Genomic DNA, 15,868 nt, shown 5'->3' on the forward strand with positions numbered 1-15,868 from the left:
CTGAGCCACCCAGGCGCCCTCTTTTTTCTTTTAACAGGACATGACTTGATGTGTACCTTAATGCCTGGCCCAATGGCAGAAAATATATTTAGGTTTCATTTTAGTATTTTTTTTTTAAAGATTTTATTTATTTGATAGAGAGAGACACAGTGAGAGAGGGAACACAAGCAGGGGGAGTGGGAGAGGGAGAAGCAGGCCTCCCACAGAGCAGGGAGCCCGATGCGGGGCTCAATGCGGGGCTCGATCCCAGGACCCCGGGAACACGACCTGAGCCGAAGGCAGACGCTCAACGACTGAGCCACCCAGGCGCCCCTCATTTTAGTATTTTTAAGAGGGCTGTTTTATTTTTTCTGAGAAAGTAAAATAAATACAAAGTAGTAAGATATCATTTTAAAGAATAGTACTTTATTGAATAAGTTTTATTCACAGAAAAATAAGCTTTAATCTATGATGATTGCCAGATTATACAGTGGAAAGCAATTTTCTTTGTTTTCCATAGTGATGGAAAGGTTTCTACTAAATGAAAAAAGTCATAAAATTATATTCACAAATATAGCACTCTATCTGAAAACATTTCACGATTATTCACAACACTAATACAATGACATAAGAATCCATCATTCTGTCAGATTAAATATAACAGTAATGAAAAAATGCAAAATCTTCTAACAAAAATTACATTAAAGCCTTTATTACATCAAATCAAAAATGCAAATTTGTTACTAAGTATAGAGAAAATGACAAAATATACTTATATAGTAATTTTAAATGTTGCATTAATGATACACAATAAGAATGTAGGAAATGCCAAAAAAAACTCTATGCATATTTGCAAACTTTAGTCTTCAAAATACAATCTTACCACCCAAAATATTAATGTAGTATTGTACAATTTGAAGATATATGTATTTAAGATTGTCCTATTGTATTAGTCATAAAGTGTCATTTAATATGTAGTGAAAGTTATGGTATAAAAGAAAGAATAGTTGAAAAAATAAACATTTGAGACCTCCCAGGAGAGGTAACTTGAAGTTTTTCACCTTCAAACTATGTCCCAGTCTGGGCTGCCACTAAGTAGCTAGATAGCTTTGAATAAATCACTTCACCTTTGAGCCTCAGTTGTCTCACCTGTAAAATGAGGAGGAAGAATCAGATCCTCTCTAAGGTCACTTCTAGCTCTGACACTCTAGGATTCTAGTATGCCGCTAGTGAAATTCACATTGTGCTAAGTGATTAAGAGTCAAATTGACACTGATAATGAAAGTGGGAATAAGCCAACTGTTCCTATTAGGAAAGCTCACCGAAATCGGTAAGAATAGTTTTTTCTTCCAGATTTTTTAAAACGGAACTTAAATATTTTTAAGGACCTGACCTATTTATTATAATTTACATCTTAACTATGAGAAACGCCAAAAAAGATGAGTAAGAGTCACTGAAAGAGTTATCATCTAAGTTTCAGCCCAAATTTCCAGAGTCAAGGCAAACCCCTGGAGGGTGAGAGAGTGTGCTGGGAAGGGAATGAACATTTGTAGCAAGTATCTGACATCCAGGGTCTCCCTGAACTCTCCTGATTTTGTAAGATAGGTATTATTCTTATTTCAGAGATGAAGAAACAGCTCTCTTTTTTAAAGCAGACTTGGCTAAAAATAACTACATCGGTCAACTATCCCCTCCTGTTTTATTTCTCTAATGGAAATGAAAAACCTACCCCATTTCTCCCACTCCCCCACCCTTTCCCCTCATATTCATCCCCTGGGGAATCAGGAAATAAAACAATGATTTGGGCTTAAAGAGTACAATACACGCACCTAATGCTGTGGTGGTAGTCTCCCCATTCAGAGAGTTCAAAATACCAGTTTTATCCACTCAAAACAGGAAAAAAAACAACCTACCAAAATTTAAATAATATAACCACAAAAACAAAAGATCATAGTTAGGCAGGACCAAATCACATTATATACACCCATCACACCCACCCTACCCGATCTTAGCCCTTAACCAAAGGGGAAAAAAAAAAAAAAAAAAAAAGAAAACTAAGATCGAACCTAGCAGGAAAGGCAATACAAAGCCGTTAATTAATATATTGGAGTTTACTTTATAAACATGAAACCCATTTTTCAAAAATTAAAACAAGGCTTTTGATCAGCACACCAAATTATTATGAATAAAGAGAACTACTTAGTACCAAACAACCTGACTCTTCACATGACTAAAATGTAGTAAAATAGGTGGTGACTTCGAAATCTTTAGAGTGAACTTTCTAACAGAAAAGGAATGTCTACATGTAGATACGGAGAACTATTTTGGGAAAGGGGGAGGCGCAGATTTGGATCTGGTTATATTTTTGACCTTGCAAGTAATCATTTTTTGCACAACTAGATGGAAAGGATCCAGTGCTTTTTATAGTGAGAACACAGACAAACATTGGTAAGTCTTAAAAAAAAATGTGATTAGAAGTTGGAGTGCTGAGTGATTTCAGAACCTGAAGCAACAGCATTTCTAAACAATTCTTAAAATAAACTTGTTAGCCACATCAGCTTCATGCATTACATTTCACAACTCATGGGGAGAGAAAAGGTCTTTCTTAACTCTGAACATACAAGTTTTAAAAGAAGAGTTTTAATGAACTGAGGCTCCCAGAACAGGAAAAGCCTTATGTTAAAACAATTCAGTCCTTGGCCAACAACTAGATTGAACTACCTACCTGACTTGGAGCTGATGTGTTCTGGAAAACACATTTAAGAATCTTTAACACTTTTCTCCCCTTGTAATTTAAATTCAAAGCTTAGACTATATATGTAAAATTTAACTTAATGAACATTTAATTAAACCTAAGTGGAAGTGCAAAGGTAAAGAACTGAGAGTTTACACGATAAAACAAAAACCCCTGGGCAGTCATTATTTAATTTAAAAAGTTCTCATTTAAATTTGCAATGCTTTAGGGCGCCTGGGTGGCTCAGTTGGTTAAACGACTGCCTTCGGCTCAGGTCATGATCCTGGAGTCCCTGGATCGAGTCCCGCATCGGGCTCCCTGCTCGGCAGGGAGGCTATTTCTCCTGTCCTTCACACACTCCCTCTGACCCTCCCCCCTCTCATGTGCTTTCTGTCTCTCTCATTCTCTCTGTCTCAGATAAATAAATAAAATCTTTAAAAAAAAAAATAAATAAATAAATTTGCAATGCTTTAAATGACTGTCACTTAAAATAGTCATCCACAGAGGTGATGAGAACTTGACAATACTATTCCTCTTAGAAAATACGATGAAAATAGAATTTTTAAGTTTCACTCTCAAACGTTTCTCCGCAGTAAAATGCCTCATTCACCTCTATGACAGGTCGGTTTTAGAATCCTGTAAGCAAACCCTGGGTGTTGTATGAAGCACTTCTAAACTTCTTATTTTTTATCTCTATTGACTTTTATTCAAGTTTTATTTTCTTTTTAATATTTAAACAAGTATTCTCGTTTTCTTGTCAATATTTTGTAATTTCCAAGAGATTTTAAGGATCTTGAGAGAACATTTATTTCAGAAGTATCTACTACTATTACTAGTCAAGGAAACAAAACAATTTAGGTAAAGACTTGACATTTTGTCCTATATACATCTTAATTATCCTAACAGTAAAAACGCACACGAAACTTTAAAATACGAGATGATATGAGAAGCTCAACATGGAAAAGCTGTCCCTAAAACTACGAGCAGTGTACAAACATGCTTCTACTTTTTCCTACATAAGCTGACAGATGGTTAAAATACTGGGTTAACAAAGATCTTTTAGTAAAGTGACTTAGGCAGGCTTAAACTAGCAAGGATTAAAGATGAATCCTTACTAATTAATTGGAAGATCTGAGACATATTTTATATTTCATTTTACAAAATCAGGAATATTTATTTTGAAACAAGAGAAGACATGGTCTACCTGTCAGAAAACTACCACTCAGAAATATTTTTCATCCACAAAGCAGGAAAAACATAAAAACATTTAAATTTCACATTGGCACCAAAAAGGTTAACTGCTCTGCCTTCTTGGATTAGAAAAACTAAAGCTGAGCAGTAAGTAGTTTTGCAGGCGTTTGAACATGCCTAAGCCTTTAAATCAGTAAAATACTTTCTAAAAATTCTGATTACAAAAGTAATACATACTTATAAAAAATCCAAACAGAACAAAATGAAAAAGTAGAAAGTGAAAGGCCCCTGCAACCCCCCTCTGGGCCCTACCCACCCCCCACCCCCCTCAAGAGAAACCACATTTAACAGTTTGGTGCTTTATCCGTCCAAATCTTTTGTTCTATACATATACAAAACACACACACCTTCATCTGACTCATTCTATACACAGTGTTTTGCCACTTCAGTTTACACTTAATATACCTTTGATATCTTTCCATGTCAGTACATGTTGGCTAGATGGTATTCTATCCTTAAATACCCTTTTAACAATGGCAAAATCATTTTTTACAATCACCCACCCAAGCACGTGTGTATAATTTTAAAAGAGAATGGACAAAATCCTAAAACACAAAGCAAACATCTAAAAATAATCTGTATCTTTCCACCAGTGTGGAACAGTTCATTCCTTTTCACACAAAACATTATGTGATTGGGGAGATTAACTAATCTCCACGTTTACACAGAATGCTCCATTTGTTAAGCCTATATGAAAAGAATGAAAAATTCAGTTGATTAATTCACTTACACTTAGAAACTAAGTTAGTGTACTACGAATACACATTGTGATCAGTTACAATATGCTTCTTAGTCTAGATTTCAATTAAATAACAGTAAAAAAAAAAAAGATATACAACATAGCTAATATCCCCCAAAATCAAGAAATTCAAATTTTAGATTACGAACTAGAACACTGTAGTTTACATTTTGTCTACTTGGTAGCAAATGCTAATGGCATTCAATGCTGATTACTTAAAGTCAGTTCACATCACACACTCAATCAGGGTAATGAGAAGAACATAATGCGCCTAACTGTAGAGTTAGATTAAGACATAAAAATTTTTTGCTTGAAAGTAATGACTGTGTAGCACATGGGACATTTGTCAACTGCTTCAGCACATTGTTTACAAGTGACCAGATGTCCACAAGGAATGAAAACCACAGCAATATTTCTATCCATACAGATTTTGCAAAGCTTCTCCTCTTGCAGGAGCCTTAGCTGCTCTTCAGCACTAATCTCTGCACAAAGAGAAAAGAAATGTGTTAATTTTTGACTTTCTTAGTTGTTGAAATGTATTGAAACAACACGAACCCCTACTATGTGCCAGGCGCTAATCAAGGGCGGGGAGACAGGATGACTCACACATGACACCTGCTCTTAAGCAGCTTGCAGGCTAGAGGAGAGAAGGACGTGAGCTGAGGCTATGGAGGGAAGCACAAAGTACAAAGTGATAAGTGCTATAATAAAGTTATGTACAAAGTGCTCGGGGACGAGATGAGAGAACGAGTTCTTCTGTTCAGATGAGCTGGGAAAAGCTTCTCAGGTTGGCAGCTGCAGGGGGGGGATGGGGGAAATGGAGGAGTGACATTTAAACACGGCCGGCAACTTGCCAGGCACAGAAGCCAGGGTTAGGTAAAAAGAAGTGACACATGGAAAGGGCATGACTTACTCCAGAAATGGAGGAATGGATCTGAGGGACACTTCTGAAGTGGGACTGCTAGGATTTGGTGACTGAGTAGATGTGAGGGGTGAGGAAAAAAAGAGGAAACAGCTGATTTTAAGATTTCTAGTGTGGCTGACAAGGGGATGGTGATGCCAAAAGGAAATATAGGAGGAGGTACTGGTTTGGCATTTTTCAAGTTGTTTTTGAGGTGTTTGCAGGGCATCCGTATATAAATGTCATTGGACAGTCACGTCTTGAGGTCAGGAGAAGGTAGGGCTAGAAAGAGAGATTTGGGTGCCATCAGCATACAGGTAACACTAAAGTGCTCACTAAATTCAGCCTTTCCCAATTTAGGTTTGTGAAGTGTTAACAAATACGTCACACAAATGTGTTTCATGGTCAAACAGAACTATAATGACAGAGGCGCCTGGGTGGCTCAGTCGGTTAAGCGTCCGACTCTTGATCTCAGCTCAGGTCTCGATCTCACGGTTGTGAGTTTAAGCCCTGCGTTGGGCTCCACAAAAAAAGAACTATAATGACATCATCATCAACAATGGCAGCAGTTAACAGTAACACAGCACTTATTACTACGTGCCAGGCATTATTCTAAAGGCATTACATATCTGTAATCTTTGTAGACCAGTGGTTTCCAAATGTGGCCGCACGTGGGAATCACTTGGGGCATTTTTTTAAAAAGATTTCTTTATCTTTTTCCGAGATGGGGGGAGGGGCAGCAGGAGAGAATCTTCAAGCAGACTCCCCACTGAGTGGAGCCCCCGGGGGGCTCCATCACAGGACCCATGAGATCATGACCTGAGTCAAAACCAAGAGTTGGACGCTTAACTGACTGAGCAACTCAGGCACACTTGGGACATTTTTTTAACGATAGATTGCTAGGCCCCATTAACTAAATCTAAAATTTCTGGGGTTGTTTTTTTTAATTTTGTTCCGAAATTAAAGTATGCAAAATAAAGAAGATATGGTTTTACACAACGACAACAATTTTTGGGATGGCACACACAGACTCGGGAACCACTGCTATGAAGTACAGGTCAGTACAGTACAGTCTATGTCCCCTCTTAGAAAGTCACAATGCATGGCCCTATTTAACTACAGAGCTCCTTTTTCTCCCCCCACTTTTTTTTTGTTCCCTCTTCATGGCATCCCTTTTAACATCTTGGGGAACACTTTTGTTGTTGTTGTTTTTTTAAAGATTTTATTTATTTATTTGACAGAGAGACACAGTGAGAGAGGGAACACAGGCAGGGGGAGTGGGAGAGGGAGAACAGGCTTCCCACGGAGCAGGGAGCCCGATGTGGGGCTCGACCCCAGGACCCTGGGACCATGACCTGAGCTGAAGGCAGACGCTTAACGACTGAGCCATGCAGGCGCCACGTTTTTTTTTTTTTTTTTAAAGATTTTATTTATTCATTTGAGACAGAGCATGAGCAGGGGGAGAGGCAGAGGCAGAGGGAGAGGGAGAGGGAGAAGCAGGCTCCCAGCCGAGCAGGGAGCCCGATGTGGGGCTCGATCCCAGGATCCCAGGTTCATGACCTGAGCCGAAGGCAGACGCTTAACCATCTGAGCCACCCAGGCGTCCCCTTGGGAACACTGTTTTGAAAACAAGTTTGGGAAATAGTGGTTGAGTTTTATTCAACAAATATTTACTGAACATTTAACTAGGTTCTAGGAACTAGAGATACAACAATTAACAAATACATAGGCCCCAGGTCCCTAATTGTTCATAAACAAGAAACACAAGTAGACAGGAAATTATAATAGAGTGTACTGATAAAGGTAATTACAATGTGTTATGAAGAACACAGGAAGCGTGTGAGTGTGCACACATACATAAACAGAAGGCCTCCTGGAAGAAATTATACTTAAACTGGGTCCTAAAGGATGAGGAGGAGTTAACTAGGAAAGATGGAGAGGGGACCCTGAGGGGACAGAGGCAGTGGGAGAAGAATGTTCCAAGCAGAGGAAATGGCACAGGCAGGCTCCAAGGGGAGAGACAGAACAAGGCCTGTAAGTGCACGGGTAAGGCCTGGGGAGGGACACAGCATGACATGAGGGTACAGAAGGTTACAGGGGCCCGGTCATGAAAGATTTGGCAACCCACATAAAGGAGTTTGGACTTGATCCTGAGGGCCCTGGGGGCCAGCAAAGGGTATTAACCTGGAGAGAGGGGGAGAGAGAGAGAGAGATTTGTGTTTTGGAGAAGTATGCCTGACCAGGGGTGGAAAGTATTATTTAATCTCTTTCTTAAAAAGCAACCTCATGGTTTAATAATCAAGACTATAAGCTCAAACGTGGACTGCATCAGAGATAAGATAAAGCACCTGTCCTCAAGAAGCTTGGTCTGATGTGCAGGACAGAAAAGAAAACCGTTCTAAAACAATGTTACGAATGCTCTCATAGCAGCGCAAGTAGAGAAGAGGGAGCTCCGGACTCTGCTGTGGGTCCTGGGGAAAGCTTCAAAGAAGGACCTCTAAGTGGAGCCTTGAAGGATGAGTTCACAAGATGGATTTAGGGGACTGGGGGTGGAGTGGGGAATGAGACTAGGTACACAGACAGGGAAAAGGCAGCTGGGGCAGAGGGAACAATGGAAGTAAAGGGTTGGCAACTCTACACTGATTTATATTATATTAAAGCATTTAACCAAAAAAGTCAGAATCAAGTACATACTCATGCCCCCCAAAAAGGAGGAAAACAATTAAGAAATTCACACATGACTTTTGGATGTGACGCTCCAATGAGTAAAACGAACACTGGACCTCGAAGAGTCAAGTTTATAGAGACAGAAAGCAGAATGGTGATTGTCAGGGGCTGGGGGAGGGGGAATTAGGAGGTGTTGTTTCATGGGGACAGAGTTTCAGTTCTGTAGATAAAAAGATCTGTGGAGACTGGTTGCACAACTGTGAATGTACTTAACGCTACTGAACTGTACACTTAAAACATTTTTTTAAGAGGAAACTGGACCACATGTCAGGAAACCTGATTTTTATTCCCAACTAGCTGAGTGATCTTTGCCAACAGCACATCTATACTTCAGTTTTCTTACTGAAGTAATGTAAGTTATTATATGATCTTTCAGGTTCACTTTGGTTCTGATGCTCTGATTCCATTTTACAGACCACAGTGGAATGAAATGTCTGGCCTACCAAACACTGTTATCAACTTTTTCTACCTTATTTCAGCCTTATGTACAGCTGCTTACTTGACATGGTGAGGCTCTGGGCATAGATTTTACCTCCTGAGACCAATAGTTTATCTCTGACAATTTTATTTCACTCAAGCCTTAGGGTAACTATTAGATTCTACGTCCTTTACTATGGCACCTTCCCCCTTCTAATTTCTTTAAATAATTAATTTATTTGAGAAAGAGAGAGGGAGAGTATACAAGCAGGTGGAGGAACAGAGGGAGAGGGACAAGCAGACTCCACGCTGAGCACAGAGCCCAACGCAGAGCTCAATCCCACGACCCTAAGATCATGACCTGAGCTGAAATCAAGAGTCAGACGCTTAACCACTGTGCCACCCAGGTGCCCCATCTTTTTTAAGATTTTATTTATTCATTTGAGAGAGAGAAAGAGCACGAGTCGGGGAGAGGCAGACTCCCCTGCTGAGCTAGGAGCCCAATGTGGAACTAGATCCCAGGACCCAGAGATCATTACCTGAGCTGAAGGCAGACGCTTAACCATCTGAGCCACCCAGGCACCCCCAACTTTTTTTTTAATTATTTATTTATTTGAGAGACAGAGAGCGTGTGAGCAGGGGGAGGGGCAAAGGGAGAGGGAGAGAGAATCTCAAGCAGACTCCCCACTGAGCATAGAGCCCGATGCAGGGCTTGATCCCACAACCCTGAGCTGAAATCAAGAGTTGGATGCTTAACTGACTGAGCCACCCAGGCGCCCCAGCACGCTATGTATTCTTTAAAAAGAAAGAAAGATGCTATTTGGTACTATTTTTAGAAGACCATTTCCTGGGCTATTCTCTGTCACACAGCCATTGGGATAAAGCTAGTACTGAATCTAGGATTTCTCAGTAAGCAACAATAACAGTGTAGTTTTTCTAATAACTTCCACCTGCTTCACCTCAGTTAGGCCCGCCTTCTATTTTGTATAGAATTAAAAGAGTCTTTGTGCCAGTCTTTACTCATCAGCCCTGGGGAAGAGGAACAGGCAGCAGCCCTAGTGTGAGAAGATAGCCTGTATCAATTAACCTCCCTCTCAATTTAATGAGACCAAGGAGAGGTCAACTGATGAATTCCAACTCCTGAGAGCTGCCCTTTGCTTAGGCCCTCCTTCCCACACCATCCTAGCTTGTAGTCTCTGTGATAAGAACCCCCATCAACTCCTGTTGGATAGAAAAGACACTCCCTAAAGCACTCTGTTCTCTTCCTATTACAACCCACTAAATCATCCTGTTGCTGACAATACCTTCAGGTATAAAAACTAACACCTTATTGTCAAACTTGAGTTGTGGTTAAGATGCAGGGAAAAATGATATGATCACTTGTATTTCTATTACAGTAGAAAGATGACCAAGTCAGTGGTTCATTTTACCATTACCAGGACAAGTGAAGCTATAACAGGTTTTAAACAAATGTCTACTTAGGAAAAGAGTAGTAAGCTTTCTGCTGAATGTTTTACATCAACTGATGAAATTTTAAAAAAATCACTGTTATACTGTTTTGTGACTGATGTAATTATCTGAATGTTTTAGAAGCATTTGAAATAACTTAAAAATCAAAAGGGTCTATTCATTTTTTAATTTTAATTTTTTTTTTAAGTAAGCTCTACATCAACATTGAGCTTGCACTCAACCCTGAGATTAAGAGTCACATGCTCTTCTAACTGAGCCAACCAGGTGCCCCAAAATGGTCTTTAATGTAAAAAAAAAAAAAATAGTAAACTTTTAGATTTATTAGCACAGGGAGAATTTTCAAACTTTGGGAGAGGTGGTCAAGAGCTCAGAGAACAATGACTATAACAACGTACCTCAGTACCCAAAATGTATTCACAGTTTGAAACCTTTTTTTTTTTTTTAAAGATTTTATTTATTTGACAGAGAGAGACACAGCGAGAGAGGGAACACAAGCAGGGGGAGTGGGAGAGGGAGAAGCAGGCTTCCCGCCGAGCAGGGAGCCTGATGCGGGGCTCCATCCCAGGACCCCGGGATCATGACCCAGGCCAAAGGCAGACACTTAACGACTGAGCCACCCAGGCGCCCCTGAAACCTTTTCTTTAACCTTCGATGTTGCCATCAAACACTAGAGTTGCTTTCATTCTGAAAGAAGGAACTTATATTTTTTATCTTTTTTTCCTAAAAGGAGTTTATATGCTTCTCTTGCATATTATTTAATATACTTTTTAGAGGTGCCTGGCTGGCTCAGTCAATAGACCATGCGACTCTTGATCTCAGGGTTGTGAGTCCAAACCCCGACTTGGGCGTGGAGCCTACTTAAAAAAAAAAGTTTAATACACTTTCTCTGTATGATTTACAGTACCAGGGGGCCACTCATTCAAGCTGTATTTAGTAATATAGTGCTTTTACAGGTTTATATCACATGAAAAGTTGCAGAACACTCTAAGTCCATTTTAACTACAAAACTTACAGATTTCACACACAATCATAAAAGCCTTCATTGTTCTTTATCTAAATTAAAACACAAACCCACACTTAAATAAATCAGGGGTGCCTGGGTGGCTCAGTCAGTTAAGTGTCCGACTCTTTTTTTTTCTTTGTTTTTAAAGACTTATTTATTCTAGAGAGAGACAGAAGGGGGGAGGGGCAGAGGGAGAAAATCCTCAAGCAGACTCCCCACCGAGTGCGGAGCCTAATCCCACAACCCATGAGATCATGACCTGAGCTGAAACCAAGAGTTGGATGCTTAACCAACTGAGCCGCCCAGGCACCCCAGCATCCGACCCCTGATTTCAGCTCAGGTCATGAGGATCAAGGGATCAAGCCCTGCAAAGGGCTTCATGCTCAGTGGGGAGTCTGCTTGAGATTCTCTCTTTCCCTCTCCCTCTGTCCCTTCCCCCCTGCACTTTCTCTAAAATAAATAAATAAATCATTACAAAAATAAAATTAAATTACTAAATCAGTGGATCTTACTTGGATACCAATTAGGACAAATCAACTGTTAAGAATGTTTTAAGACAGGGCGCCTGGGTGGCTCAGTTGGTTAAGCGACTGCCTTCGGCTCAGGCATGATCCTGGAGTCCCTGGATCGAGTCCCGCATCGGGCTCCCTGCTCGGCGGGGAGTCTGCTTCTCCCTCTGACCCTCCCGACCCTCCCCCCTCTCATGTGCTCTCTCTCTCAGTCTCTCTCAAATAAATAAATAAAATCTTTAAAAAAAAAAAAAGAAAAAAGAATGTTTTAAGACAGGGCGCCTGGGTGGCTCAGTTGGTTAAACGACTGCCTTCAGCTCAGGTCGTGATCCTGGAGTCCCAGGATGGAGTCCCAGGATCGAGTCCCGCATCGGGCTCCCTGCTCAGCAGGGAGTCTGCTTCTCCCTCTGACCCTCCCCCCTCTCATGTGCTCTCTCTCTCTTGTTCTCTCTCTCTCCCTCAAAAAAAAAAAAAAAAACTTTAAAAAAAAAAAAAAAAAGAATGTTTTAAGACAATGGGGAAAATTAAAACCAACTGATTTTCAAATGATATTATGGAATTATTGGTAATTCTGTTAAGTGTGGTAACAGTATGTTATGGAATAAATGTATCCCCCCCCCAAATTCATATGTTGAAGCCCTAAACTCCCAATGTGATGGGACTCACAGATGGGCTCTTTGGGAGGTAATTAAATTTATATGAGGTCGTAAGGGTGGGATGTGCTCATTATGGAATCAGTATCTCTTTTATTTCTTTTTTTCTTTCTCTTTATGTATGTATGTATTTTTATTTTTATTTATTTTAAAGATTTTATTTTTACATAATCTCTACACCTAACGTGGGGCTCAAACTCACAACCCCAAGATCAAGAGTCGCATGCTCTACCGACTGAGCCAGGTACCCCTGTATTTATTTTTAAAGTAAACTCTAGGGGCGCCTGGGTGGCTCAGTCATTGAGGGTCTGCCTTGGGCTCAGGTCATGGTCTCAGGGTCCTGGGACTGAGCCCCGCATCGGGCTCCCTGCTCAGTGAGAAGCCTGCTCCTCCCTCTCCCACTCCCTCTGCTTGTGTTCCCTCTCTCGCTGTGTCTCTCTCTGTCAAATAAATCAATCAAATCTTTAAAAAAAACAAATAAACTCTATGCCCAACGTGAGGCTCAAACTCACGACCCCAAGATCAAGAGTCACATACTCTACTGACTGAGCCAGCCAGATGTCCCATGGAATCAGTGTATTTATAAGAAGAGGAAGAGAGACCAGAGTGCTCTCTCTTGGCCACGTGAAGACACAGAGAGAAGGCAGCCATGTGCAGGCCTGGAAGAGAGTCCTCATCAGGAACCAAATCTGCCAGCACCTTGATCCTGGACTTCCCGGCCCCCAGAAATTTGAGAAATAAATATCTGTTGTTTAAGTCTATGGTATTCTGTTAGAGCAATCTGAGCACAGTTTAAGTTACTGTTTAACACAACAGTATTAAGATTATGTTAAAAAAAAATCCTTATCTGTTAGGTATATTTAAAGTATTTATAGGTAAATGATATATGGGATACCTGGAATTTTCTTTGAAATACCATAGCAAAAAAAGTTGGGGGAAGAAATGAAACAAGATTGAAAAATTGTTGATAATTATTGAATCTGATTTATGGGTACGTGAGGGTTCATTTTAGTATTTTCTCCACTTTTGAGTATTTGTGAATTTTTTATTAACAGAAAGTTTTAAAAAAATGTTTATCCTAAGGGGGATATGAGAAGGAAAAAAAATGAATGGGTCACAAAGTCATATAAGAAACTAACCGGGGGTGCCTGGGTGGCTCAGTCGTTAAGCGTCTGCCTTTGGCTCAGGTCATGATCCCAGAGTCCTGGGATCGAGCCCCACATCGGGCTCCTTGCTCAGCAGGAAGCCTGCTTCTCCCTCTCCCACTCCCCCCACTTGTGTTCCCTCTCTCGCTGTGTCTCTGTCAAATAAATAAATAAAATCTTTAAAAAAAAAAAAACTAACCATAATGAAGTACTGTTAGGTGTTTCTTGCTTTTTAAAAACAGCCATGCATACCTTTTTGCAATGAAGTCTGGCTTGATTCATCTTGTGTATTGTCTTTCTGAGCACTCACTAGATCTGAAACCAGAATCTCAAGTGATTTATAGTTGCTCCCAGATGTCTGAATTTTTTCCTCCATTATTTTCTTAATGTCCTTGAAACTAAATCCCATTCGTATAGCTTCTTGTAACATAGGATTTTGGAAGATGGCATCATCTGAAATAAAAATTGGTGAGGAAAAAGAACACAGAGTTTAAACAATTATTTTCATTAATACAACTCAACAGCAAAGTACAGTTAAAAAGAAAAAGGTAAGCAGCAAGAAAAAAACAAAAAACAAACCAGCAAATCAAAGCTACTTTGGGAAGAAGATTTTGAAATATTTATTGAAATATTTAAGCACTGAAGAATCTTTCAGAATCTTATAATCATTGAAAATACAGTATTATTTTGTAGCACTATGAATTGAGATTAGGTGCTTTAAAGACCGAAGAAACAGTAAAAGATTAGGTAAAGAAATAGTAAAAAATTAGGTAAAGCCGATTCAAAGAAAAAGTTAAATGCTTCAAAAATCAGACCTTTTTTCAAATCAGCTGTACTCATTAACAGCTAACCTAAGTACTTAAAGAGTAGGTATCTTTCCCAAGTCCTTAGCAATTATTTTGGAAAAATCATGGGAAACAGGAGGAATTCACAGTCTGTGACCTTAAATGTGTGAGTTTCCTATCTCTGAGACTGAGTTTCTGCAGTCAAGGGGCGTGAACCAGATAAGGCAACAAAATGAACAGAAATTCACCGTAATGGTACTCAAAGTAGAAATACAGGTTATGTAGAGAACTGCTAAAAGAGGAGACTTATTTATAACCTCTGATTCATCAATTCTACTCGAGTATTAAATGTAAGTACAAAGGTCCACCAAAAAAAAAAAAATCCACCAAAGACATGCACAAGAATATTCACAGCAGTGCCATTTGTAACAGCCTCAAACTGGGAACAACTTGAACATCTATCACCAGGTGAATGGATAAGTAAACTGTGGTATATTCAAACACTACACAGCAAGAAGAAAAATGAACTACTGCCACAGACAACATAATGAATCTCACAGATCTGATGAACAAAAAAGCCATCATAATGATGAGCCAGAGACAAAAGAATATACCATATGATTGCATTTATAAGATGTTCAAAACTAATCTATGGTAACAGAAGTCAGAACATAACTTAGGGTAGATGTTGATTGGGAAAGGGGCCTGAAGGAGTTTCTGGCATGGTGGAAATGTTCTATATCTTTTTTTCTTAAAGATTTTATTTATTTGAGAGAGAGCACTAGCGGGAGGGGGATGGGCAGAGGGAGAGGGAGAAGCAGACTCCCCGCTGGGCAGGGAGCCCGATGCGGGGCTCAATCCCAGGACGCCGAAATCATGACCTGAGCCGAAGGAAGATGCTTAACTGACTGAGACACACAGTTGCCCCTGTTCTATATCTTGATTTGGCTGATGACTACACTGATAAATGCACGTTAAAATTCATTGAATTGAATACTTAAGATTAGTCTATTTTAAGCATTTTATTGTATGTGTATTGTATTTCAATAAATGTTTTTTAAAAAAAGCCGTTGGAAAGGGACTTGATTATAAGAAATATTACATGGTAAGTAACAAAAGAAGTAGGAAAGTAACTTAAGATTTCTGTTTGATAAAGAAAAATTCTGTTGGGAGGTTATAATGCACATAAAAGACCATTTATGAGACTACTAAAGCATCTGAATGAGAAATAAGGGCAGAAACTAGGGCAGAACCAGTGGATTTTAGACAATATTAAAAAGGTTGACTTCATCAGACCTGGTGGTTAATTAACTGTAGAGGGATTAAGGAAAGCAAAGAGCTTAAAATGATTCAAATTACTGGGTGACTTTGTGAACTGTGGAGCTATTAACCAACTTGGGGGGGAGGGGAAGAACAGGACTGGATTCAGTCTGAGTGGTTTTTCTTTAAAGATTTTTATTTATTATTTATTTGACAGACACACGAGCGAGAGAGGGACCACAAGCAGGCGGAGTGGGGGAGGGAGAAGCAGGCTTCCCACGGAGCAGGGAGCCCC

The 15,868-nt window shown here is 39.7% G+C and overlaps 1 protein-coding gene across 2 annotated transcripts in view; it reads right to left on the reverse strand.

The window, feature by feature from the left end:
- Window positions 1–339: 339 nt before the first annotated feature.
- The window catches only part of LOC110577355 (X-linked inhibitor of apoptosis), a 58,472-nt gene continuing 42,943 nt past the window's right edge, over window positions 340–15,868 (reverse strand). Inside the window, exons 6-7 of one of the 2 annotated variants that reach the window (XM_044911722.1) lie at window positions 13,781–13,981; window positions 340–1,128 (exon numbers count right to left, since the gene is read on the reverse strand). In XM_044911722.1, the coding sequence (XP_044767657.1) occupies window positions 1,103–1,128; window positions 13,781–13,981 (227 nt within the window). In that variant the 3' untranslated portion in view covers window positions 340–1,102. Of the gene's footprint in view, window positions 1,129–4,858; window positions 5,186–13,780; window positions 13,982–15,868 lie in introns of those variants that run through there. The other variant, XM_044911721.1, reaches the window with a different exon arrangement.

This window comes from Neomonachus schauinslandi, chromosome X, assembly GCF_002201575.2.
Source record: "Neomonachus schauinslandi chromosome X, ASM220157v2, whole genome shotgun sequence".
NCBI lineage: Eukaryota > Metazoa > Chordata > Mammalia > Carnivora > Phocidae > Neomonachus > Neomonachus schauinslandi.